We start from the raw sequence: 26741 nt of genomic DNA, 5'->3' as shown, positions 1-26741 counted from the left end.
TGTAATATTCTAAGCATGGATCCAACACTAAGAAACCCCAAAATATTTTCAATTCAATGAGGCCTAAAGGAGAGACATTCGTATTTTCACATCATCAGTGAGTTCCCGCATAGCAGTGCATAACTAGAGATACTTATGTTCTCCAGAGTGACAGCTTTTTACTTTCTTATAGTGCTATCTCAGTGATATAATTTAGAGAAATATGGTTAAAACTGGATCACATAAAAAATAAAACTGGTTGGCAAGGGAACATTTTTAAATGGTCTTTCTATTTTTGCAGATCATTCTAACTAGGTATAGTCACAATTTGTATATCCTCTATCTGGAGGTTTAAAATCTGAGCATGTTTTTGAATTTAAAATTCAGAATAGATTTTCATAATGGTAAGGAATTCCTTTTTAAACATAAATTTAACAAATATACTATCATTTTATCTTTTTCATGCTGATTTTTAAAATGTTTTCCTCCTTCTACATTCATCTGTTGCAGTCACTTTATTTTGAGTCTCTTTGAAAATTATCCTGAAATACTAGCTACCGCTAAAGTGCTTGAGATCAAGTATCAGATAATGCTGGATGGAGATGTCTTTATATCATTCATGTGATATGACTTGCCTCCTATAGATCAAAGGTCATCCTAAATCTTTAATTGCCACCTCTTCTGTGAAGCATGAGGAAATTTTCAGTACACTATCCAGAACTGACTACTCCTTCCTTGGTTATATTTGTATTTAAACCACCCAATATTATTTTAGGCAAACATTAAATACCTTAGACCAATGTATTATTACATTAGGTAAAATGCTACATTAGATAATTGTGAAATTATAATAGCTTTCAAAATTCTAAGGCATTTGAGGATATCCTATGAGATTTTTGTTGTATATATCTAGTTCAAGACAGTGTTACAGTGGAGTACTCATAAACATTTATTCAGTGAATGACTGAAATACACATTTCTTATAGCTATGCTTTAATGAAGAATTTTATTTTCTATGTAAAAGTGGTTTTAATAGGTTCTTTGCTCTCAAGCCATATTTATTCAAAGATGTTTGCAACTCCTCTATCCATTTTTCAAAAATACTAAATTTAATATTAATATGCAACTGACATATCTAAAATTACATTTTGCATACTGGAAGGATTATTTTAGATTACAATGATATTTCTCACCAAAGGGAAACTAGGAAAGGATATATTACGTAGAAAGATGAATGAAGATGAAAACTGAGAGTCAACAACTTCATAAAAATGGACTCAGACTAAAACTTGGGTATATATTTTCAATAATATCAACCCTGAATAATTTGTTCTAAACTGATGTGAAATGAAGGCAAATAGAGAATATCCCTGATTCACTACTTTTCTAGTCCTGAAATCTCAGCTCAATATAATTTATCTTTTGAATATTATTACTATGATTCATGACTGAGTCTGCCATGGACTGTTATACAATAACAGAAAATATTCATTAAACACTCACTGGACCTAAGCTATATGACATGTTTTAATTATACTATCTTATTTAATGTTCAAAATAAAACTTTGATGCAAATATTGTCTTATCCACATTTTGTAGATAGGGAATCTAACCATAAGAGAAGTTAGTAACTTGCTCAAGGTCACGTATTTTATTGAAGCTAAGACTAGGTTCATATTTAATTCCAGAGTCAGTGAACTTAACCACTGCACATTTTAATTAAAATTTTTAAAAAGGAAACACTTTTTTTTTTCAAATAATCATTTATTAACTTTTTTGTCTAGAGTATAGAATAATATAAAAAGTGAAATGAATGACATCAGTTTTAATATTAGTCACTCTGGAAAACACTCTCATATTCTGCTTGAGAGAAATCTGCTTATGTTTAATGACAACTTGACAATTTGTCTCAATAGTTTTAAACGTATCTACAATCATGCCCCTAACAATAAAAGTTCTAAAGACAAATCTTAGTAGATAATTCATAATAAAAAAAATTCATGTACAAAAATATTCTTTAGAGTAGTTCATAAGTAAAAGTTTGAAAATGTTTCCAATAACATGAAACTGTTTTATAAAATACAGAAAATACTTTTAATTTTAAATGAATAAAATGACAAGTGGGAACTATTTCAAAACATAAATACCAAATGGGATTATATGAGTAATTCTTATTAGTACTTTACTACTAGTATTATTAAAAAGAAAAAAAAACTTACACCTGTAATCCCAGAGCTTTAGGTGGCTGAGGCGGGTGGATGACCTGAGACTGGGAGTTCGAGACCAGCCTGACCAACATGGAGAAACCCCGTCTCCACTAAAAATACAAAATTAGCCTGGCATGGTGGCACATGCCTATAATCTCAGCTACTCAGGAGGCTGAGGCAGGAGAATTGCTTGAACCCGGGAGGCAGAGGTTGCAGTAAGCCAAGATCGCGCCATTGCACTCTAGCCGGGACAACAAGAGTAAAACTCCGTCTCAAAAAAAAAAAAAAAAAAAAAACTGTTTAAGAGTATAATATTCATTATTGTCCCAATGAGCATAAAAGTATCAGTGAATTTAATCCTCTGAAAAAATGTTGTAAGGGTGACAATAAAAGAACATGATCTTTGCAGTCACTGAGATTGATTTTGATGAATTCCAACTCTTACATGTAATAATAGATTGAAAGGTGTGCAAACAAGTTTACCCTTTCTGAGCCTTAGTCACTTTATCTATAAAATAGGGGTGAGGTTTCCCATTTAGGCTGGGGCTAAGTGCAATTTCTGCAGCATGTATAGTGGCATAGTGCCAGCAAAAAACATGTGGAAACACAGCCTTTCTGGACTGGTAACCAAAAATGAACTTGGAAACCATAAACACTGAAGTGAGTAGGAGATCCCCAAAATGAAAGAGACAGTGAGCATATTCCTCAACTCTACTCACTTTTATGGCGGATCACTGTAGCACTCATATGGGAATAGACCAATAACAGGATCTGAAATTGAGGCAATAATTAATAGCCTACCAATCAAAAAAAGTCCAGGACCAGACGGATTCACAGTCGAATTCTACCAGAGGTACAAAGAGGAGCTGCTACCATTCCTTCTGAAACTATTCCAATCAACAGAAAAAGAGGGAATCCTCCCTAACTCATTTCATGAGGCCAGCATCATTCTGATACCAAAGCCTGGCAGAGACACAACAAAAAAAAAAGAGAATTTTAGACCAATATCCCTGATGAACATCGATGCAAAACTCCTCAATAAAATACTGGCAAACCAAATCCAGCAGTGCATCAAAAAGCTTATCCACCATGATCAAGTGCGCTTCATCCCTGGGATGCAAGGCTGGTTCAATATATGTAAATCAATAAACATAATCCAGCATATAAAGAGAACCAAAGACAAAAACCACATGATTATCTCAATAGATGCAGAAAAGGTCTTTGACAAAATTCAACAATGTTTCATGCTAAAATCTCTCAGTAAACTAGGTATTGATGGGACATATCTCAAAATAATAAGAGCTATTTGTGACAAACCCACAGCCAATATCATATTGAATGGACAAAAACTGGAAGCATTCCCCTTGAAAACTGGCACAAGACAGGGATGCCCTCTCTCACCACTCCTATTCAACATAGTGTTGGAAGTTCTGGCCAGGGCAATCAGGCAGGAGAAAGAAATAAAGGGTATTCAATTAGGAAAAGAGGAAGTCAAATTGTCCCTGTTTGCAGATGACATGATTGTATATTTAGAAAACCCCATTCTCGTTCCAAAATCTCTTTAAGCTGATAAGCAACTTCAGCAAAGTCTCAGGATACAAAATCAATGTGCAAAAATCACAAGCATTCTGATACACCAATAACAGACAAACAGAGAGCCAAAACATGAGTAAACTCCCATTCACAATTGCTTCAAAGAGAAGAAAATACCTAGGAATTCAACTAACAAGGGATGTGAAGCACCTCTTCAAGGAGAACTACAAACCACTGCTCAGTGAAATAAAAGAGGACACAAACAAATAGAAGAACGTTCCATGCTCATAGACAGGAAAAATCAATATCGTGAAAATGACTATAATGCCCAAGGTAATTTATAGATTCAATGCCATCCCCATCAAGCTACTAATGACTTTCTTCATAGAATTGGAAAAAACTACTTTAAAGTTCATATGGAACCAAAAAAGAGTCCTCATTGGCAAGACAATCCTAAGCCAAAAGAACAAAGCTGGAGGCATCACGCTACCTGACTTCAAACTATACTACAAGGCTATCATAACCAAAACAGCATGGTACTGGTACCAAAACAGAGATATAGACCAATGGAACAGAACAGAGTCCTCAGAAATAATACCACACATCTACTACCATCTGATCTTTGACAGACCTGACAAAAATGAGAAATGGGGAAAGGATTCCCTATTTAATAAATGGTGCTGGGAAAACTGGCTAGCCATAAGTAGAAAGTTGAAACTGGATCCTTCATTACATCTTATACAAAAATTAATTCAAGATGGATTAAAGACTTAAAACCATAAAAACCCTGGAAGAAAACCTAGGTAATACCATTCAGGACATAGGCATGGGCAAGGACTTCATGTCTAAAACACCAAAAGCAATGGCAACAAAAGCCAAAATTGACAAATGGGGTCTCATTAAACTAAAGAGCTTCTGCACAGCAAAAGAAACTACCATCAGAGTGAACAGGCAACCTACAGAATAGGAGAAAATTTTTGCAATCTCATCTGACAAAGGGCTAATATCCAGAATCTACAAAGAACTCAAACAAACTTACAAGAAAAAGAAACAAACAACCCCATCAAAAAGTGGGTGAAGGATATGACAGACACTTCTCAAAAGAAGACTTTTATGCAGCCAACAGACACATGAAAATATGTTCATCATCACTGGTCATCAGAGAAATGCAAATCAAAACCATAATGAGATACCATCTCACACCAGTTAGAATGGCGATCATTAAAAATTCAGGAAACAACAGGTGCTGGAGAGGATGTGGAGAAATAGGAACACTTTTACACTGTTGGTGGGACTGTAAACTAGTTCAACCATTGTGGAAGACAGTGTGGAGATTCCTCAAGGATCTAGAACCGGAAATACCATTTGACCCAGCCATCCCATTACTGGGTATACACCCAAAGGATTATAAATCATGTTGCTATAAAGACACATGCACATGTATGTTTATTGCGGCACCATTCACAATAGCAAAGACTTGGAACCATCCCAAATGCCCATCAATCATAGACTGGATTAAGAAAATGTGGCACATATACGTGGTGGAATACTATGCAGTCATAAAAAAGGATGAGTTTATATTCTTTGTAGGGACATGGATGAAGATGGAAACCATTATTCTCAGCAAACTATCTATCGCAAGGACAAAAAACCAAACACCGCATGTTCTCACTCATAGATGGGAATTGAACAATGACAACACTAGGACACAGGAAGGGAAACATCACACACCAGGGCCTGTCATGGGGTGGGGGGATAGGGGAGGGATAGCATCAGGAGCTATACCTTATGTAAATGACAAGTTAATGGGTGCAGCACACCAACATGGCACATGTATACATATGTAACAAACCTGCATATTGTGCACATGTACCCTAGAACTTAAAGTATAATAATTTTAAAAAAAAAAAGAAAGAAAAGAAAGAGATTTTAACAATTTCACCAATATATTTATTAATAATAATAATAATAATAATAATAATAATAATAAACTCTTCAAGACTGAAAAAAAATGAAGAAATCTTCATATGAAAGAAAACTCCTGGAGAATTTTTGTCAGCAGAATTGCACTTCAGGAAATAGTAGCAAAAAAATCTATATCCTTAGCTCATGCCTGTAATCCCAGCACTTTGGGAGGCCGAGGCTGGTGGATCACCTGAGGTCAGGAGTTTGAGACCAGGCTGGCCAACATGGCAAAACCGTGTCTCTACTAAAAATACAAAAAAATTAGCCAGGCATGGTGGCAGGCGCCTGTAATCCCAGCTACTTGGGACGCTGAGGCAGGAGAATCACTTGAAACCAGGAGGTGGAGGTCGCAAGGAGCTGAGATCACACCATTGCACTCCAGCCTGAGCAACAAGAGCAAGATTTTGTCTCAAAGAAGAAGAAAAAAAAAAAAAAAGAAAGAAAGAAAGAAAAAGAAAAAGAAAAGAAAACACCTACAGGCAAAAGACCTTAAGTAATACTAGAGCTGCCTCAACAGAAAAACTGCATTTCAAACCTACCCAAGAAAATTACTTGGAAAAATAAAGGAAAAAACAAAAATAGAGAAAGAGAGAGAGAAAAAAATCACCACAACTTAATGTGCAAATAACCAAGTATATAACCCAAAAATAACTAACTTATGAGGAATCAAAATAATAGAACATACGTTAAAAAAATCAATTAATCTTGTTACTGAAATGAATCAGATGTTGGAACTAACGCAAGTACTTTTAAATGACTTTTATAACTGTCCTCAAAGAAGTAATACAAAGCACGTACTCAAGGTATGTAAAACTCAGGTAAGAAATATAAAATTTCAGAAGAAATATAGAAACATATAAAAATAACCAAATGGAAATTCAAGAGCTAAAAAATACAGTTTTACTGGATAAACCTAACAGCTGGTTGAACATGGGGGAAATTAAGAGAAGAAAAGGTAAACTTGGAAAGAGATCTATACAAATTATTCTTGGCGAAGAATACTGGGGAGAAGGCAGATAATACCAAATGGCTCACATTAAGTATAACTGGAATAATATAAATACATAAAGAGTGAATGGGAAAGAAAAAAATATTTGATCAATTAACAGCCAAGCTTTTTTTCAAATTCAATGGGAAAAAAAATTGCAAATACAAAATGCTAAACAAATACCATACAGAATAAGCACCAAGTGCATGCATGCATATATCACAGTTAAACTGTCAAAAGTCAAAGATAAAAATCACACTTTGAATACAGGAGGAAAAAAATATGCAATTGCATATGGAAATAATGGGCAATTAATGGCTGATTTCTCATCAGACACTATTGAGGCCAGAAGACATTGAAAAAAAAAATGTTTAAAGTGGTGGGTGAAAGACACCATCAATCCATAGTTCTGTAATAATAATAACAATAATAATAATAATAATAATAAACTCTTCAAGACTGAAAAAAAATGAAGAAATCTTCATATGAAAGAAAACTCTTGGAGAATTTTTGTCAGCAGAATTGCACTTCAGGAAATAGTAGGGAAAAAATCCATATCCTTAGAAATTGATGGATAATTCAAAAACTGGCAAATATTAGGGTATGTGCAAAATTATTTTTCCTTTATCTTTCTTATTTTCTTCATAAGCATATAAATATTTTTAAAATTATAACATTTTCTTTTGGGTTTTCTTAAGTATATATATGCATACATTATATGTACATTTTAATACAAAGGCAGGAAGCAAATAGCATACGGACCAATGTAGTTGGAGGATTTCTATATTTTATTTGGTGGGATAAATTGTTAACTATAAAATAACTGAAAAGTTAAATATGTTTATTATAGTATGTAGAGAAATGTAGAAAAACTATGCAAAGAAGCATAGCTCAAAATTCAACAGTGATATGGATTGGCTGTTTCCCCACCCAAATCTCATCTTGAATTGTAGCTTCCATAATCCTCACGTCATGGGAGGGACCCGGTGGGAAGTAATTGAATCATGGGGGTAGGTTTTTCTATGCTGTTCTCATTGTAGTGACTAAGTCTTCTGAGATTTAACGGTTTTATAAAGAGCAGTTCCCCTGCACATTTTCCTTACTATTACCATGTAAGACATGCCTTTGTTCCTCCTTTGCCTTCCGCATGATTATGAAGCTTCCCCAGCCGTGTGAAACTGAGTTCATTAAACCTCTTTTTCTTTATAAATTACCCAGTCTCAAGTATGTCTTTATTAGCACTGTGAGAACAGACTAATACAAATGGAAAAAACAAAAAGGAAATCTGAAATTATCTAGATAATAAAAAGATAGAGGGAACAATAACAGACAAGAAGAAAACAATAGCAACAAAATGAGAGGCCTAAATACAACTGAATCAATAGTTACATTAAATATTAAAAGACTAAACATTCTTATGAAAAGGCAGAGATTGTCAGAATAAAATTTTTAAAAATTATAAGCTGTATAAAAATGCATTTTGAGTGTAAAGATACAGAGATATTTACAGCAAACATATTAAAAGTAATAGCATGCAAAAATAAGATTAAGAAGGCTGGAATGATCATATTAATAGCAGATAAAATAAATTTCACAATAAAATGTATTACCATGTACAAGGAAGATACTTCATAATGATAAAAACATCAATTAATCAGAGAGATAACAAACAGAAATGTGTATGTGACCCCATTAAAAAAAAACATATAAAGCAAAAAATGACTGAACCGAAATGAGAACTAGATAGTTTCCAAATGACCAAAAATTATAAGACCATTCTCTCATCAATTTATAATACTAGTCAAAATATCAACAAACACATAATTCTGAATAGCACTATTGTTCATCTTGATTTAAATGCTCTGAACATCAGCAGAATACACATTCTTCTTATGTACACACAGTATGTTTACCTGGATAGAGTAATATCTGGGCCATAAAACAAGACTGAAAATATAAAGTTTGAAATCATATAGAGTATGTTCTCTAACCACAATGGAATTGTTTTAAAAATAACAAATAATAAAATATAAATAAATAAAAAAATATAAATTAAGTAATATACTTGAGTAATCATTATTTTCAAGAAGAAATCACATGGGAAATTAGAAAATATTTTAAACTGAATAACATATATAAAATTTTATGGGATGCTAATAAAACTGTGTTTTGAGGAAATTTTATGGTTCTAAACGCATATATTGAAAAGAAAAAATATCTCAATCAGCAATCTAAGACTCCATTTAAAAAACTAGAAACAGTAAAGCAGATTAAATTCTAAGCAGACAGAAATAAACAACAAAGATAAGAGTGGAAATAAATGAAATTGAAAATTGAATAATTTAAAAATTAACAAAACCAAAAACTGATTATTTGAGAATATCAATAAATTAACTCTAATTAAAAGAATCACAAAAAAGAGAGAAAACAAAACTTACCAATATCTACAATAAGAGAGAAGACATTTTCACAAAACTCATGGACATTACAAGAATAATAAGAAGATATTATATATAACTCTATCCCAATGACTGTAATGACCTAAATGAAATGGACTAATTACCAAAATAGACTCAAGAAGAAACGGAAAATTTGAACAGCCCTGTACCAATGAGCAAAATTAAATTCATGATTAAGGACCTTCCCATACAGAGAATTTCAGGCTCACATGGCATCACACCCATCTGATGGTAAATTTTTATCACATATGTATGGTAAATTCTATCAAATATATGAACGTTATAACAGTCATCTTACATAAACCCTTTAAAAAAATAGACAAGGAAGAACACTTCCAAACTTTATGAAGACTGATTCCAAAACCAGACAAAGAAATCAAAAGAAATGAAAAACACAAACAATATTCCCCATGACTACATATGCTGAACTTAAAAAAAAAATAACAAATCAAATTCAACAATATTTAAAAGTTTAATACATAATTATCCCTAGAATGCAAGGTTGGTTTAACATATAAAAAAATAATTAATACAGTCAGCCTTCCATATCCATGGGCTCCATATCTGTCGATTCAACCAACTGGGATTGAAAATATTCAGAATAAAATGAATGGTTGCATCTGTACTAGACATGTACAGATGTTTTTTTCTTGTCATTATTCCCTAAGCAATACAGTATAACCACTATTTACATAGTATTTGCATCATATTAGATATTATGACTAATCTACAGATGATTTAAAGTATATGGGTGGATGTGTATAGGTTATATGCAAATATTACATCATTTATATAGGAGACTTGAATGTTGTGAATTTTGTTATCTGTTGGGGGAGACCTGAAACCAGTCCCCCAGAGATACTGAAATATGACTATATAATTCACTACATGCTCAAAACCATATCACTATTTTAATAGATACAGAAAAAGTATTTGATAAAATTCAAAATCTATTCATGATACAAATAGCAAATGAAAACAAGAAGGTAACTTCCCCATTCTGATAAAAAGTATCTATGATAAAGCTACAGATATCATTCTTAGCAGTAGAATGCTCAACACTTTCTATGTAAGATCCCAAACATGGTAAGGATGTCAGTTATCCCTACTTCTGTTCACCTTTGTCTTGGAGATCCTAGCCAGTGTGGTAAATCAACAAAGGGAAATAGAATACATACATAACAGAAAGAAAAAAAAATGACTATTGCTACATCCAGATGATATTACAATGTTTATAGAAAACTCTAAGGAAACTATAAAACACTATGCAAAATAATAAATGAACTTAGCAAGGTTGCAGGATATAAAATCAACATAGAAAACTCAGGTATATTTCTCTCTATGTAATAAGTTGCCATATTTTATTTTAAAGGAAGAGAGAATAAATATTTCAGGTCTCTTGCAACTACTCAATTATGTCTTTGTAGTATGAAAGTTGAAATACACAATGTAAAAGTAAATGAGCATGGTTGTGTTCCAATAAAACTTTATTTACAAAAACTGTCGGGCAGTGAGTGCACCATAGTTTGCAATCCCTGCTATCTATTAACAACAAAGCAGACAAACATGAAATTTAAAAAGCAACATAAAAAATAACATACACAGGAATAAATGTAATAAGATATGTGCAAGACCTGTGTATCAAAAATCTACAATCAGTCTCAGGATACTAAATCAATGTGCAGAAATCACAAGCATTCTTATAAACCAATAATAGACAAACAGAGAGCCAAATCGTGAGTAAATTCCCATTCACAATTGCTACAAAGAGAATAAAATACCCAGGAATATCAACTTACAGGAGACATTCAAAGACAACTACAAACCACTGCTCAAAGAAATAAGAGAGGACACAAACAAATGGAAAACATTCCATGCCCATGGATAGGAAAAATCAATATGGTGAAAATGGCCATAGGCTCAAGTAATTTATAGGTTTAATTTATTGAATTTATTTATTCAATATAGGTTTATTCCTATCAATCCACCATGGACTTTTCTTCACATAATTAGAAAAAAATTACTTTAAATTTCATATGGAACCAAAAAAGAGCCCGTCTAGCCAAGACAATACTAAAAGCAAAAAGAACAAAGCTGGAAGCATCATGCTACGTGACTTCAAACTATACTGCAAGGCTACAGTAACCAAAACAGCATAGTACTGGTACCAAAACAGATATATAGACCAATGGAACAGAACAGAGACCTCAGAAATAACACCACACATCTACAACCATCCAATCTTTGACACACCTGACAAAAACAAGCAATGGGGAAAGGATTCCCTATTTAATAAATGTTGCTGGGAAAACTGGCTAGCCATATGCAGAAAACTGAAACTGGACCCTTTCCTTACACCTTATACAAAAATTAACTCAAGATGGATTAAAGACTTAAACATAAGACCTAAAACCATAAAAACCCTGGAAGAAAACCTAGGCAATACCATTCAGAACATAGGCATAGGCAAAGGCTTCATGACTAAAACACCAAAAGCAATTACAACCCAAGCCAAAATTGACAAATGGGATCCAATTAAACTAAAGAACTTCTGCACAGCAAAAGAAACTATCATCAGAGTTAACAGCCAACCTACAGAATGGGAGAAAATTTTTGCAATCTATCCATCTGACAAATGTCTAATATCCACAATCTACAAGGAACTTAAACAAATTTAGAAGAAAAAAAAAAACCAATCAAAAAGTGGCCAAAAGATATGAACAGACACTTCTCAAAAGAAGACATTTATGCAGCCAACAAACATGATAAAAAGCTCATCATCACTGGTATTTAGAGAAATGCAAATCAAAACCGCAATGAGATACCATCTCATGCCTGTTAGAATGACTATCATTAAAAAGTCAGATAACAACAGATGCTGGAGAGGATGTGGAGAAATAGAAACGCTTTTACACTGTTGGTGGGAGTGTAAATTAGTTCAACCATTGTGGAAGACAGTGTGGCGATTCCTCAAGGATCTAGAACCAGAAATACCATTTGACCCAGAAATCCCACTACTGGTATATACCCAAGGGGTTATAAATCATTCTGCTATAAAGACACACGCATACATATGTATATTGCAGCCCTATTTACAATAGCAAAGACATGGAACCAATCCAAATGCCCATCAATGATAGACTGGATAAAGAAAATGTGGCACATATACACCATGGAATACTGTGCAGCCATAAGAAAGAATGAGTTCATGTCTTTTGCAGGGACATGGATGAAGCTCAAAACCATCATCTTCAGCAAACTAACAAAGGAACAGAAAACCAAACACTACATGTTCTCACTCATGAGTGGGAGTTGAACAATGAGAACACATGGACACAGGGAGGGGAACATGACACCCCTGGGCCTGTAGGGGAGTGGGGGGTAGGGGACGGAGAGCATTAGGACAAATACCTAATGCATGCTGGACTTTAAACCTAGATGATGGGTTGATGGGTGCAGGAAACCACCATGGCACATGTATACCTACGTAACAAGCCTGCACATTTTGCACATGTATCCCAGAACTTAAAGTGTAATAAAAAAAAAAAAGTGCAACAGAAAGAAAAAAAGAAACACAAATGAGCATATGAAGATTATCAGCATCATTGGTCATCAGAGAAATACGAATCAGATCAATCATAAGAAAATATATTATTCACCCAACATAATGACTGATGTTTAAAGGAAAACATCTGCCTGCATCTCAAACTATGATATGTGAACCTCTGTCATTCCAGAGGCTACCATGTTGCTCTGGGCATCTCTTGATCCTTGCCAGGTGATATTGTTTTGCTATGTCCCCACCTAAATCTCATCTTGTAGTTCACATGATCCCCATGTGTGGGAGAAACCTAGTGGGAGGTAATTGAATAATGAGGGTGGTTACCCTCATGTTATTCTTATGATAGTGAGTTCTCAGGAGATCTGATGGTTGCAAAAGGGGTTTTTCCCTCTTTGCTTCCCGCTTCCTTCTCCTACCGCCCTGTGAAGAAGGACATGTTTGTTTCCCTTTTCACCATAATTGTAAGTTTCCTGAGGTCATCCCAGCCATGCAGAACTGTGAGCCAATTAAACCTCTTTCCTTTATAAGTTACCCAGTCTCAAGCATTTCTTCATAGCAGCATAAGAATGGACTAATACACCAGGTAAATAGCCATAGTATCATCTTCAACAGTCTTTATAGAGTTTGTCCTGATGACCTTTCTAACTAGGCTCCCTGCTTCAAACTCATTCCTTTGTAGTATATTCTTAACAGAGCAGACAGAATGAGTGATCCTTTAAAAACACAGGCCTGGTCATATCACTCTTCTGCTTAAAACCCTCCCAGATGCTTTACCTTTCACTCTGAATAAAACTACAAATTCTCACAATAGTTTATTACACGATCAATGTCCTGTTCCTGCCTAAACACATTTAGCTTGCATTGCTCCTTACTCACTCCATTAGAGCCACGTCTACCTATCTCTTTTCCTTAAACATGCCAAGCACATACTCCCTCAAGACCTTTGCACTTACTGTTCCTCTGGAATGCTCTACTCAGATGGTTCCCTTATTTACTTCTTTCAAACTACTTCTCATGTATCAACTGGAAAATGAGGGCTTCCCTGACCACCATATTTAAAATAACTCTTTTCCAAATGTACAAAGCTATTAAATAACAGAAAGATAATACTGACTAACTTTGTATTACAGAATTTGCCATTTGTTACTTATTCTTACTAACAAGCAACAAAAATTAAAATGAGAAAAATCAATACACTATAAGCATTGTGAAGTGCTTCTCATGCTTCTTAGAATCTTTATTTTGCCTGTCTGTGACAGATGCTTGCTTATCGCTTACCTGTACAGGATAAGGGGAAAATATAGTTCATTTAATATTGTGGATATACACTTCAGAAACTGACTTGTTTGCAATGAGAAATAGGTATTGAACGATGATAGCACATACAAACCTGACTAAATATTGAAAGATTTTCCTATAAGCTTTTATGTGTTTTTAAAATTTAAAATTTTTAAAAACAGACCAACAAACTAAGAACAGATTTATACCTTACATTTAGTTTACCATATCTTTGAAGCAGGTGAATATTTAAAAATTTCTGCATCAAACACTTGCAACCTTATGTTACATGTGATAGCTATTTAGTATATAATTCATTTGTAGAAAATACTTTCTCTCAGTAATATCTTTATTCCACCAAGAAAATCACTTGAATTTATTTTAACTACATATGAGCTGTGACCCTTTAATTTTAAAATTCTGTATAATTTTTTTCATATGATACCATAGCAAAGATGTCTTTCTGAGGCTAAATATAGTAATTTCACCATAGCATGAAGTGCTATTGCTTTATATTTGTTATCCATCTACTTTTATATCTACCTACTTTCAGATAATTCATCTGCTTATCATCTATCTATCTATCTAATCTATCTACATACCTAGCAATCTATCATCTATCTACAAATTCATTAATGTACACACTGTATACCTAATTTATTGAAATAACCTACATACTGTGTCTATTGAGACAAAAATTTTCATAAGAATTTCTCAACTCTTCATACTTAAAAAAACTGATAATCTACCAATGTTAAAATTCAACAGAATTTAAAAACATTTTAAAATAAAGGGAAATAGGAAACCTGGCAAACTCTACAAAGACGAAAATTTAAAAACTACAGTAAACTAGGAGGCCAGAGACTTAGTTGCTCTGCACAGTAACTATTTTTGTGTAATAATTGTAGTTTCACTATCAGTTGAGAAAGGATAAGTAATATTTCCCTCAACATGTCATGGATAAAATTCATGATCTGCCCTCAGCTTACACAATTAACTTTTTTATATTTGTACACTGGGAATGCAACACCAACTAATTTTCTTCTATAGTTCTTTCTATTTTGGCATTTTTGACAGCATTCCCAATAACTGCCCACTAATTTAGAGTGTGTTTAAGTCAGCATCCACATAAAACTCTCCGATACTCAATCATTATTCTCTTCAGGGCCTATTAGCCTTACTCAAATTTGTCAAACACAGACTTCTAGACTAACAATATTTTCTTCCTTATTGCAAACTCTCTTTTTTTATTTTCCTTTTGGTTAGCATGACCACCTGGTGTCCTGGAGAGTTTATATTGAATTTCTGTTTAATCCTCACCCTAATTAGATGAAGCAGCTGAGCAACAGGAAGCCTCTGCTACCTCCCTTTAGGGGCGTGAATCAACTGCACTCCAGGCCATTCCTAGTTTAGGAAGGAAGAATCTAATCTGTGATTCAAATGTGGTCTGAGTTCACAGGGCCCAGCACTACTTCTTAGCTTCTCTGTTGGCCTGTACTAACATCTTCACCATTAAGTAAGCACTGACATAGTTGCAACAAGTCAGGTTTTCTTAATCTGATGTTTTCTTACATCCAAAATAGTGAAGGCCTCTTCATTGGTACTCCATCCACATAAGGACATTTGAAGCATTCCACAAAGAATAGCTCAAATTGCATGCAATTAAGAGAGAACATCATGTATTTCAAATCACCTCCTAAGGCTTTACGATTTGCCACATAAGCAAAGTGTATGTTACTTCGAATTAACCATTCACCTTCATTGCACAAAATGTTGGAACTAGATTTTCTTTCTTTTCTTTCTTCCCCAAATTATCACCTTTTCATAGTTAAAAATGAATCTTTTATATTTCATGACTAGTGGAAAATAATGTAAGATGCTTATTTTCTATTATCTTATTCTAGTTCTCTTATCATGATAGCACTGCTACCTTGCCTACAGTTGAAGCCAAAAATAGATTTCATGAGTTCTGGGATTAAAAAATACGAGCAGCTCTTTACTTTATCACTGGCTAATCAGCATGTTTGGTAAGAAAGATGATTATCAGAAGGCTCCTCTGACTCTTTGTTCTGAGGTAGGAAAAGATCATAATGAGACAACTTAAAGCAATAAGTAATTACCCAAACATAAAGCCTGTATTAGTACCTGTATTAATATAGTCCTCATTTAAAAAATTTCTTTAGAGTTTAATTAATCATAATAAAAATACGGAGATTTTTATTTTGAGTTTTTTGAGAAACAGAGTAGATAGAGATCTTTATAAAAATGAGGCTTTTATATTGACAGGTCAAATGTCAGAAGGATTCAGTTTCATTTTTCAGTAGTCTTGGTCTACCTCAAAACTCTCATTTTCTTTTCTGGTAGAAGAGAATGTCCCGTTTTGGCTGAGTCCCTGTCAGACTTCTTACATCTAATCAAAAAGCAAGTAGTTTCTGTCCTCTTTAGCAGAAGCAAAACCAGCTATGCTTTACTTATATTCTACTTCCTCTTAGAGTTGGCATTAGGATGTGTGTATACAGATGGTTTGGGGCAGCCTAGGAAAGGGGTCAGTTTAGAAGATCAATGAATACGGTGGATTGTAAGGTAGTATATAGGAAATAACAATGATGTCTATTTACTCTGGAGTGACCATGAGTATGTGCTGTGAAGGCAGGAAAGGGACAGAACAAAATTAGCATTTATTTAAATAACATTTATTTATTGTTAGTTATTTCATAGAGCAATAATTCCAATTCTATGTAACTTGATAGCCGATGCTCTTACCAGTTGGGAAAGGAAATCAAATTATACAGACTTGAATTAGTATTTAAAATAAAAGACAAAGAAGAAAGAGAAAAGACAAAATGAATTTCTAGGATACAGAAAGGATCAACATATAAATTTTAATACAATTAAAAACGATATGAAGAAACAGACAAAAAATGACTTGTAGAGGCTATAGTCCCATCCTAGCTAAGGAATTTCAAGCAAATGGTTGCCAACAACCATGGTATAAACTGGTCATGTTCAGGCATGTGCAGATAATAGTAGTCAGTTAAATGGCAGGCACCAGGCAGAGGCAGAGCTTCTCGCAGAAAATGATAAAAATAGTGACAAATAGATAAGGTTTTCCCAACATGAAGGCTCTACTTTGGCTATATGCTTATTAGGAGAATATAGGGACAATATGCTATTTTTAAAGTACTGTTGCTGTCAAAGAGAGATCTGCACTTTCATGTTTATTGCAGCATTATTCACAATAGTCAAATATGGAATTAACCTAAGTTTCTATCAAAGGATGAATCGACAAAGAAAATGTGGTATATATACACAATGGAACACTACTTAGCCATAAAAAAGGAAATCCCTTTCATTTGTGACAACATGGATGAACCTGGAGGACATTATGTTAAGTGAAATAAGCCAGGCACAGAAGGAAAAATACCACATAATCTCACTTATATGTGGAATCGAAAAAAGATGATCTCATAGAAATAGAGACTAGAATGGTGGTTGCCAGAGGCTAGGGTTGTTGGAGGAGAAGGAGTTCGGAAGATATTGGCCAAAGGATTTAAAATCATAGCTATATTGATGGAATAATTTCAAGAGATCTATTGTATAGCATGATGACTATAGTTAATGACAACATATTGTATTCTTGAAAAATGCTAAGAGAGTGAATGTTGTGTTCTCATCACAAAAATAATGATGTGAGATAACACACTCAGTAATTAGCAATACTGAACCATTTCACAACATATATATACTTCAAAACATCGTGCTGTATATGATTAATACATACGATATTGTGTCAATTGAAAAAAAATAAAATGGACCGTACCTACAGAAAAATGTCAAAATACTTTGCTTTTACTTTCTACTCAGCACTCTCAGACAGTAGGCATTAATATTAAAACATTTTCTCCTATAGAGATGAAACACAAATTTGTACTGGAAGGTTACAAATTTGCTTTTGATTTAATGCAGAACAATTTAAAAGTCTCTAAGAAAGTTTGCCATCCTTAAGAGCCACAAGCCTGCCCCTTAATGCCTCAGGAGATTTGTACTTCTCATAAGTACCTGGTATTGTAGCTCCTCATAAATCCTCACCCCAAGGACAACATCTGTGACTCCACCCTCAACAGATTTCTAAAGACAGCTCAAAGGAATGTATTAACTCAATCTCTAACCTTGAGCAAACCAGCATATTCCTGCAGGAACAGTGTAGTTTGAAAATCTGGAAATATACTCTAGGCTTTTACTGAGTTATAATAGAAATAAGTCTAAAGATTCCCAGCTTGTTACAGTTAAATGTCCTGAAAATGTTTCCAGACTATTTTTAACATTTATCTGTGGCAAAGTGTTGCATAAACTAAGACTAATTTAGAGGTCTTTGGGATATGAATTTTTAAATAATTGCATGCAGAAAGGTATAAAACAGGAATGCTTCAAGGTGACTTTTTTTGCATGTCTCAAGACTGAGCCTTCACTGATGATAACAAATAGATAATTAGAATCCCCAGCCTCAGAGATGTGAGAAACGTGATCTTTTGGGAATGGCCATGAAACTCCTGGAAGGATTCACTGTGAGTCCCTGCTCATATCATGGAACAACCTATACCAGTTAGAAAGGCTGAGAGGATACCAACAAGCTGATTTTAATAACTTTTGGTCAATGGCAGAAGAGTGTAAGCATATAGTCAACAATAAATCGTAGTTTGCAATAAACAATTTTATCATTTTCAGGACTTCATAAATATTTAATATTTATCCTTTTGCACACATATTCTGGTGGCTTAACAAAAGATAACTAAGAGCTATAACCATACATAGACACCACTCCCAAATGAATCTAATACAAATAGCTGAAGAATCATCCTTCTCTCCATGTCTAATGAGAGCAAAAAACAACACATTCAAATCAATGTTCTATCATTATTATTAAGGCACATAATTTCATTGTAAAACACAACTAAAATAAAAATGTTTATACTGAGATTTGTATAGTACTGTAAAAAGAGAAAAAGATAGGGATTAAAGAAATAATTTTGAAACTAAGCATCCTTTATAAAATCAACATTTATAAAGCATTAGGCAGTATATTAGAGGGAGCCAGGATCCTTAACCGGGTTTTCTCATGGCAGTGTTCAGCTGAAGTAATGTAGTCCTGTTATCTCCATTATAGAATGAGGAAATCAAAACAAAAAGTCCAGTCTGCCAAAGTATTTCTCACAAAAGGTTTATAAGTCATTCCTTCTCAATTTCATTTTTGTAACTTCAGCACATTACACATTTAAACAACCAGCTATCAAAGCAGGAAAAATTGCTACTCATCTAGCCAGGGTCAGGGTGCACTTGCTTTTCAGGCACATTATACTACTATTTTCTGCAATAAGTGAAAAAATGATCAACATGTTTTGCAAGAGAAACCTTAAACAAGGTACAAGAGAGCCATCCAGAAGACACAAAAGAACTTCTAACAAAAACCATGCTGAAAAAAGTCCCAACAGGAGCAGATAAATTCCACAGTTTGCAAATGTTGTTAAGGTTATTTTAACAATGCTGTTTCCATTTCTGAAACAAGGCTCAGAAATGAAAACAAAAATCTATACGTTTTTGAAATGTTCTCATCATTTTCTTCTTCTTTAGCCATTATATTTTCAGTGGCTATGAGGCTGAATTCCCAGACTTCTAATATATCTCAAATGTATAAGCTGTTAGACAAGTAAATAAAAGTGTATTTATTATTTTTTAACTTATATATTCATCAGAGATGTATTATGCACTACTGATGATTGCTCTCCAGTGCCAACAGCACTTCTAAGAGGGACAAACATAACTTCTAGACACAGGCCCTTATGCTTTTTAATAAAACACTCATAATTTACAAAAAATAACATCTTATTTCTAAACAGTTTGTGAACTAAAGTGTAATAATTTGCCCTCATCATGGGAAAATTTGTAAACAACTGGATTTTTTAACAGAGTAGTCTCTAACATAATTTAAAAAATGTTATGCACACTAAAAAAGTATGTTATAATATTAAAAACACAATAGATTTGCATATGTTTTGCAAAATTGAATATTCCAGGAAACTGGTGGCTAAATTTTAAAAATTAACATAGTAACTGCCCAGAGCAAGAAGGACTACGATGGTATTTATGATGATGACGATAACGATGATCATGATTTAACCCTGTAATGCTTTTGGGTATACACAATTTTCCAAATGATTTTCATGTATTTTGGATATTTTCAAATAAAATGCCATGTGAATTCACAACCCAGTGATATACATATTTATAACTTTAAAAATTGTACTAAGAGCATGTCAAAAGCTTTAAATATCCAACCCATTGATTATATTTTCTATTTTAAATCTTCTAAATATTTAGTTTCTATCATATAATAACTGATAAACAATTTCAAAAATTAGGTAAGAATTTTCACCTTATCTAGTTGCCAATTCACCTCCTGAGAAATCTCAAATCTCTGCTTTATCCAAATTGTGCCATGAGGCATTGCTGCTGTAATAGTTCTGTCATAAGTTTACCCTCTAATTTATACTTTTTTCTGCTCTGATTCTCTTACTTTTAAACCTTTAATGTATTTCCATAGTAAACTTTCACTCTCCTGATGTTATTTCCTACAGGATATTTTGATGTTTTCCAAAATATTCCTAGGCCACACTAATTCTTTACTCCTTAAGGCGTTCATAACATTTTATTCATAGCATGTATACACTGAATATAGTTAGTTACGTACCATGCATCTTCCCTGCTAGATTGTGAGTTCACTGAATATAAGAAATGCATCTTGTTCACTTTCATATCCCCCAATACAACCATGCTTATCAAAACAAACAAACAAAAAAAAACAGGCCAGGCACTGTGGCTCATGCCTGTAATCCCAGCCCTTTGGGAGGCCAAGGTGGGTGGATCACCTGAGGTCAGCAGTTCGAGACCAGCCTGACCAACGTGGCGAAACCCCATCTTTACTAAAAATACAAAACTAGCTGGGTATGGTGGCGGGTGCCTGTAATTCCAGCTACTCAGGAGTCTGAGGCAGGAGAATCAGTTGAACCCAGGAAGCAGAGGTTGCAGTGAGACAAGATTATGCCATTGCACTCTGGCCTGGGTAACAAGAGTGAAACTCCAACTCAAGAAAACAAAAAACAAATATGAACATCCAATAACAAAAATATCTAGGCATTTTAGTCACTAATTTTAGAGTGCAAGCCATAATACAATGAAACTTGAAAAGGCAATTAATTTATTCCCTAACTGCAAGCATTGAAATTTATAATATGTAAGTGTGAAAACAGTGCCATATTGTAAAGCAGCATATACCTTTTCAAAAATAACACAATATTAGCAGAACCCATGTACAAAAAACCATAGGGCTTAACTTTGGGACCTGAAAAAACGAAGACAAGTAACATTGTCATTGGAAAGCTCAAATTAGAAAAGATGTTAATACTGTACAAAATGATTTATAAATCCAATGCATATCTAGTCGTAACTGTAGTGTGATATTTTTTAGTAGAGGTTGTCAAAATGACTCTAAAAATAATATAATAATTTATATTGAAAAGAAATAGGTAAGATTCTGAACAAGAATAAGATAAAATTTGGCCAATGGCAACGTACAATAAATCTAAACCTATTAAAACAATATGACAGTGGTGCAAAAAAGAACAAACAGAGCAGTTAGGCAAAATAAAAAAATCTCTAAAACATGGGAATTTGCATCAGGATAAAGATATCATTTCATATCCATAAAAATGAAAACCTTTAAATAAGTAGGATTAAAATAATTGGCACTTATTAAAGTTAAAGAAAATTAGACCTCCATTCAAAATATAAAAATTGATCAGAGAAGGAAGGGTTGAAGAGACAGATGTAAAACAAAAACAATCTCTTAAGAAAAAATAGAATATTTTCAAAATCTTCAGATAGGGAAGCCCTTCTATGTTGGACAGAACCAGAAAGCTATAAAAGGAATGGCTTGACATATATATTAAAAACCTCTGAATCATGATAAACACCACAAAGTTTGAAAAATAATTGGCATCGTGTTGCGTGAAAACTACTGTAAAGTGTATGCTACAAAAAAGGATTAATATCCAAAAACATCCAAAATATATAGGAAAGTATAGTGGGAAATACCTTTGCTCATTTTCTATTAGGTTTTTAATACTTTGTTTTTAATTGGGTGATAGTTCACAGAAGAAAACATACAAACAGCAAATGTATATGAAAGGATGCACAACTTCTTTTAACCAGTAATGAATAACTTTTATAAAATAACTTTTGCCACTAGACTGTCAAAAGTTTAAAAAATATATACCATTCATTATAATGCAGGATTTGAGGAAATTGGACCCGCTCACACATGGTTGATGGAGGGTTAAATTGGAAAAGCCTTCAGAATACAATTTCTAATATTTATTTAAAAAGTCATACCCCAAATTCAACTTACAAAAGTAAATATTAAAAAAAGACACATATACAACAAAAGACTCCTCATGGACACTCATTGCAGTCTTGATTCTAATAGTGAAAAATTAGAAACAATGAAAAGATCCCCAGACTTATTTTTGTAAATGAGTCAGAGAATAGACTTTCTGTTCATAAAAAAAAAAAAAAAAAAAAAAAACCACGAAACAGTAAGAAAATGTAAAGAAAAATGGCTAGATAAATACATGCCAAATATTTTACCTGTGAGCAGGATCAAATGGCAGGGAATGAAGGGAGTAAAAGAAGATTTCACATTGTATCTCTTGTTTTGTTTCAGTCCTTTACAATTAGAATGCGTTCAGGCAAATTTATATATTTAAAAAAAACAACCAAATAAAGAATGACTAAAGCAAGTTTGCTTAATCTCACAACAAATAGTGGCATAAAGTTAATAGTATAAATAATTAATAATTTATCAATTCAGGTAACAAATATACACAGGCATAATCCTGTAGCAAACATTAGGGAAGACAGTAGTCATATACGGATGACACAAAGGCTTCTCCTCCACATCATCGAAGAACTATCAGGAACCCAGAAAAGGAACTGGTTGAGCAATAAGGTGACAATTGCTGTGACACAGATCCATAGAATATCACCTTACTTTTGCTGAGAAGGACAGATAAGTCCTCAATGAGGGAAGGTGAGTAAAATCATACATTTTTTTCAGTGTATGATAATACTCTGAACAGTCAAGTGGAATGAGGATAGCAAGAAATTTCATGTAATGGGCAAAGTTACTCTTACTTGAGGTCATGGACTCTGCTGTGCCACTGTTTGGGGTTGAACTACTGCCTCCATCCCTGCCCCAAAAGCTGTGCAGCCTTACCTAAGCAACTTAACCTCTCTCAATCTCAATGCCTTAGCTATAAAATGTCAAGAAGTAACCACACCCACTCCATTGGTTCATTGAGAAGACTGATAGAGATCATTCGTAAAAGCATAAGCATTTCATAAATATTTGCTATTCTTTTATTTGTTATCTTTAAAGAAGCCAGAGTGCACGATGTGTTCAGGAGATTGAGAAAAGGTTGATACAGATTGAATAGCAAAACTACGGAATATTTACAATACTACAGTGATATATGAATAATCCTTAACTCCAAGTAAGAGCAGAGAATTTGCCTAAATGAATCTAAATTTTTATTTATTTATTCTTACTGTAATAGGAAAATTATCTCTTAAGCAATAAAACAAATTATAAGTATATATTCAATGAGATTTGCATGTTTTTCTGGTGAATTTATATAAATGATCATGAAATTATTTACTTCAAACTTTTAAGGCTCCCAAAATTGCAATTGAAAGCATCCAAAATTGGAATTGAAAGCAATGTTCTCTCTTAGTGAAGAAGAAATCTAATTTTTGAAAAAGAAATTTATCCACTAAAATTAAATAAAATATTTCATCTAAAAATAACTTCTATCATTTAATGCAGATGAGTCAACAGATCCCTTCCTTTTAATTTCCATCTGGTCTCTGTCATTAGGCTATCACTACTTACTTGCTTTCTCACCATCATTTCAAACCCGTAACGATTCACATGAACAACTGCCTTGAAACCCCTCAGTCCTTCTATATTGTCTGGCTCTTTTATTACAATAAATATTATTACTTCTAAGATGCAGCTTAGTGCTCTGGTTAATGGCAGAGGCTCTGCAGACAGACCACCTGGATCCAGGCTGTGGCTCTGCCAATTATCAGCTGTGTGACCTCTCTGAGCTTCCATTTCCTCGCATTTAAAGTGGGAATACTTTGGGAGGCCGAGACGGGCGGATCACAAGGTCAGGAGATCGAGACCATCCTGGCTAACCCGGTGAAACCTCGTCTCTACTAAAAAATACGAAAAACTAGCCGGGCGAGGTGGCGGGCGCCTGTAGCCCCAGCTACTTGGGAGGCTGAGGCAGGAGAATGGCGTAAACCCGTGAGGCAGAGCTTGCAGTGAGCTGAGATGCGGCCACTGCACTCCAGCCTGGGCGACAGAGCGAGATTCCATCTCAAAAAAAAAGAAAAAGAAAATAAAATAAAGTGGGAATAATAATAACAATAATATCTACCTATATATCTTATAAAGTTGTGAAAATTAAACAAATTACTATATGTAAAATAGAAAAGCATTTGGCTCCTTAAAAGTGCTTAATAATTATTAGCTAATGAAAACAGCTTTCTTTGAGTTCCTTACCCTTTCTTTGTGGTACTCAACACTTCACTCTCTCTTTTTCTGCTTCTCTTTCAGTACATTATCACATTAAATACATTATCCTTCTGGCTTTCTGGACTCTCTAAACTTCTGTGCCAAAGTAATCTTTGTTTCATACATAAAACTTTCTACAAAGACTTCAGATTTTACTGCAGAGCAAAAGCTACATATTAAACATTATCTCCACACATGATTATCTCAGCAGGCCTTTATGTAGCTCTATTATTTCTAAATTTTTGCCCAATAAGATAGTGCTATGGCATGGAAAAGCCTTCGTTTATCTTTACTAGAACTGAACCCTAGTTCTTATTACACAAATACATTCAATTGGTACAATTTCATTAGCAGTTTCCTTGCTGATAAATTGTTCTTAGGTTTGCCATTCAATTATTAGGCAAATGTGTGCCTGAAATTGTACATGTCTGGTCAGAATGAGGCACTGATACAGCATCACTCACCAAATAAGAAAAATATTAGCAATGTTTTTGGTTTCTTTAGTAGCAATAAGGCAGGCAAAAGTCAGAGTATTTTTTTAAATAGAAAAGCACCTGAAATTTTTTCCTTACCCTCTATATACTTGTGTTCTCCCCTCTATATTGCTTGTTTTTACAAAAATCAATCTCTGTAATTTGATCCCAAACTTTGGCTTTGCTTCTATCAAAGTAATTATCAAGTCTTCTATGTGTAAGCTCATTATTTTGATGGATCAGGATCCTGTAGTGTGTAATATGCTTTTTAACATATGGAAGAGAATTGAATTTTGATTGAATACATAAACTGTAAAAGCAGTTTCAGGTCCCATGAAACAAAGCCTATTACTAAGATAAGTCGTGTGTTAATATCAGCACAAGCATAACTAACCAGTTTCCCCTGATTATCTTAGAAGAAAATGTGGTAAATCATGATAACTAGGTAAGTAAGGAGAGTCACCCATGTCTTAATTGACAGCTTGTATAATTCTATTATTAAAATTAAAACTGTACTTGGATGTGAAACAGTATAAAATATTAAAGGAACTGAGTTTGTTTTACATTTTAGTCTCAAAATTGAGCAAATAGCTTCAGTTTATGAGCAACATTTCATTTAATGACTATTCAAAGGAATAACTAATTTTCATATTGTAAACATAATTATGGAAATAACACAAATATTACTATAGTACAACTAAAGGCTTCTACAAGATTGACATACATTTTGTTAAGAACAGTCTTACTCAGTAGAATATTGCTTTCTGTTCTGCAGCATAAGCTTCTTAGAATGAATAACATTCAAAAAACATTTTTAAAAGATATACTAGTATATATTAGGGAAAAATTGCCAATACTTGAAGGTAATTTCTATCAAAACTTAAATACGGCCCAATGGTCATTTTATAGAGTTCATTAATGAAATCGGGAAGAGACTATTAATCTTCAGTGTTAAATTGAACTTGTGGAGAAATTCATCAAGCTTATCCTGACTTAGAAATACCCTATAGCTATTATTGATAGAAAGTTTGGGAGACTAATTAGAACTCATATCCAAAGTCAAAGAACATAAGATAGAAATAGATTTTTTTAAATGTCCTAAATAAAAGACATATACATACTATGCAGTTTAATAGAGGAAGTCTTGCAGGCACGAATTTTTATCGGGGAGATCCACAGGAAAACATACCTGGCTAGGCTGAAGGCATCGTCGATCAAGCCCGCTCGGTTACTCACAGAAAGAACCTAAGGCCAATTAGAAAAAATAATATGATAAATTAGGATTAAAATGGCAGATATTCACATATCAAAAAAGGTATTTGATAAGCAAATCTGGAGTGTACCTCATGATTCCGGATTAATTGATCAATTAATAATCTCCAGTTCCTTAGGTCATAGTTGACTCTAAAATAGCCAGTTTGATTGATGTTCCCCAGCAGCCAGCTTCCTCTGTCCAAATAGGTTATTCTGTGGTGCTCTGAAAACAGCATTTTTGGGATATATTTTAAATTTTAAGAGTTAAAATGAAGTATGTTTTCTTAGTGCCAGATATAACAATACCAATAATTAAGTGAATGCCATTTTAAATACCTAATTGAAGCCTA

General features: G+C 33.6%; 1 protein-coding gene across 4 annotated transcripts in view; it reads right to left on the bottom strand.

Moving 5' to 3' along the window:
- The window catches only part of TRHDE (thyrotropin releasing hormone degrading enzyme), a 417014-nt gene that overhangs the window by 77249 nt on the left and 313024 nt on the right, over positions 1-26741 (bottom strand). For all 4 annotated transcript variants that reach the window (XM_009181217.3, XM_017946008.2, XM_017946009.3 and 1 more), the window contains exons 11-12: positions 26481-26614; positions 26327-26382 (exon numbers count right to left, since the gene is read on the bottom strand). In XM_009181217.3, the coding sequence (XP_009179481.3) occupies positions 26327-26382; positions 26481-26614 (190 nt within the window). The remainder of the gene's footprint in view (positions 1-26326; positions 26383-26480; positions 26615-26741) is intronic.

This window comes from Papio anubis, chromosome 9, assembly GCF_008728515.1.
Source record: "Papio anubis isolate 15944 chromosome 9, Panubis1.0, whole genome shotgun sequence".
Lineage (NCBI taxonomy): Eukaryota > Metazoa > Chordata > Mammalia > Primates > Cercopithecidae > Papio > Papio anubis.
Note: the sequence above shows the minus strand (reverse complement) of the source record. Positions and strands in the feature narration are given on the sequence as shown.